Below are 2,561 nucleotides of genomic sequence, written 5' to 3' on the forward strand. Positions count from 1 at the left end.
CGTGTCCCTCACCGACCTCCAGTCAGTGGTCACCCCTGAGCTCCCCGGGTTGGCTCGGGGGGCACGTGTGCACTCGGCAGGCTCACGTGTGTGTGAGGCGGGTCTCGGGGACTGACTGGTGTCACTCCTGACCACACCACATGTCAGGCGCCCGAAGCCCAGAGGTGGAGGGGACACAGCACCTACCTCGGTGGCCGGGTCGTAGTGGGCGGTCGTCCGCACGGCCTTGGTGTTACTGCCGTGGCTGAGCTCGGTCAGCGCGAAACAGCCGAAGATCTAGTGTGAGGGCGGACACCACGTCAGGTGGGACCCCTTCGCGGTCCCTGAAGGGGCCTGCCCAACGCTCCGTGAGGACGAAGATGGAAGCCCCATCTCCTCTGCCATCTAACCGACCGGTGACCGCACCACATCCCTCTGCTGTGCCGGCCGCCACGCCGCCCAGACGTGCCAACAGCGGGCCTGGTGGCAGAGCCGCGCCCGGGCAGCACAAGGAAACGGGGCTTTGCTTTGATAAGAAAAAGCTCGCTCCAGCCAGTTCAGCTCAGTGGATAGAGCACTGGCCCTCGGACTGAAGGGTCCGGGGTTCGATTCTGGCTCAGGATGGGTAGCTGGGTTGCAGGCTCGATGGGGCACATGCAGGAGGCAACCAATCGGTGTCTCTCTCTGTCTCTCCCTGTCCCTTCCACTCTCTCTAAAAATCCATGTAAAACTACCCTCTGGTGAGGATTAACAAAACAACAACAAGAAAAAGCTAAATTTATTCAGTGCTGGGACTTGGTGGACTACATCTGTCAAGAGCAGCATTAACTGAGAACAAGATCCCCATCATTGAGGCGAGAGTCCCCACCCCCGGCCCCACCGGCAGCCCTTCCACACACCCCAGAGAACAGGTGAGAGATCGCGGCTCACAACACCCCCGCCCCCAAACTTACCTCCATGGTGAAGATCTTGGGAATGTATTTGAAATGCCTTTCAGAACCAGAGTTGAAAATCGCTGATCCAAACACCTGAAAATATAACATCGCTCCATTAACAGGTGGAAGGTAGTGAATACCACCGTCCTGGCCGCCCCCACCCACCCCGCAGCCCTGACAGCTAACTGCCATCACACCAGGCTCCGGGGGAGACCTGGGCCCCGTCCCAAGCAGTCTGTGTAGGTGCAACAGTCTCCCGGGACTTTCATGCCTGCAGGACACCCGCGGGACTGTGACGAACGAGGGACAGGACAGGAGGGCGGAGAGGAGGGTGCGTGAGGGCAAAGCAGGCAGACCACGTGACTCGCCAAGTGGTGTTTGTTCATTTTGTTTTCATATTTTGGGTTGTTTGGTGGTGGCTGGTTTCTGCTTGTTGTGTGAGTGTGTGTGTGTGTGTATGTGTGTGAGTGTGTATGAGTGTGTGTGTGTGAATGTGTGTGTGAGTGTGCGTGAGTGTGTGTGTATGTGTGTGTGTATGTGTGTGAGTGTGTATGAGTGTGTGTGTGTGAATGTGTGTGTGAGTGTGCGTGAGTGTGTGTGTATGTGTGTGTGTATGTGTGTGAGTGTGTATGAGTGTGTGTGTGTGAATGTGTGTGTGAGTGTGCGTGAGTGTGTGTGTATGTGTGTGTGTATGTGTGTGAGTGTGTATGAGTGTGTGTGTGTGAATGTGTGTGTGAGTGTGCGTGAGTGTGTGTGTATGTGTGTGTGTATGTGTGTGAGTGTGTATGAGTGTGTGTGTGTGAATGTGTGTGTGAGTGTGCGTGAGTGTGTGTGTATGTGTGTGTGTATGTGTGTGAGTGTGTATGAGTGTGTGTGTGTGAATGTGTGTGTGAGTGTGCGTGAGTGTGTGTGTATGTGTGTGTGTATGTGTGTGAGTGTGTATGAGTGTGTGTGTGTGAATGTGTGTGTGAGTGTGCGTGAGTGTGTGTGTATGTGTGTGTGTATGTGTGTGAGTGTGTATGAGTGTGTGTGTGTGAATGTGTGTGTGAGTGTGCGTGAGTGTGTGTGTATGTGTGTGTGTATGTGTGTGAGTGTGTATGAGTGTGTGTGTGTGAATGTGTGTGTGAGTGTGCGTGAGTGTGTGTGTATGTGTGTGTGTATGTGTGTGAGTGTGTATGAGTGTGTGTGTGTGAATGTGTGTGTGAGTGTGTGTGTGAGTGAGTGTGTGTGTGAGTGTGTGTGTGTGTAGCCAAAAAGTCCCACAGCTGCTCTTCCCCTGGGGCTTTGGCCTCCGGGGAACTGGGTGGTCTCAAGGACTCTGTGCGAGTTCACGGAAAGGTAAAACATCGGACTCCTGGCCAAGCAGAGAACATCTGCCCGCACACTCCCACCTCCGCTTGTTTCCTGCGTGAGTCTTAGAAATCTCTAAGCAAGAGCCCCCCGAGTGCCTAAATCCCAGGAAACTTTGACGCCAGTAAACACTGACACCCCCACCACCCAGGCCAGCGTCGACACCCCACACGCGGCAGCCCAGTTCCTGCGACGAGCGTCCCGCGTGGCCCTGTCCCTGGGCCACCTCGCGCCCCCCTCTCCGTGCGCCTACTCACAAACACGTGCAGGAAGGCCTTGGTGGCCAGGGACCAGTCG

General features: G+C 55.4%; 1 protein-coding gene across 1 annotated transcript in view; it reads right to left on the reverse strand.

Moving 5' to 3' along the window:
• Positions 1-2,561, reverse strand: part of ACOX3 (acyl-CoA oxidase 3, pristanoyl) — a 27,654-nt gene that overhangs the window by 23,910 nt on the left and 1,183 nt on the right. The window contains exons 3-5 of the mRNA XM_015561560.1: positions 2,522-2,560; positions 933-1,007; positions 187-276 (exon numbers count right to left, since the gene is read on the reverse strand). Of these exons, the coding sequence (XP_015417046.1) occupies positions 187-276; positions 933-1,007; positions 2,522-2,560 (204 nt within the window). The remainder of the gene's footprint in view (positions 1-186; positions 277-932; positions 1,008-2,521; position 2,561) is intronic.

This window comes from Myotis davidii, unplaced genomic scaffold (assembly GCF_000327345.1).
Source record: "Myotis davidii unplaced genomic scaffold, ASM32734v1 scaffold937, whole genome shotgun sequence".
NCBI lineage: Eukaryota > Metazoa > Chordata > Mammalia > Chiroptera > Vespertilionidae > Myotis > Myotis davidii.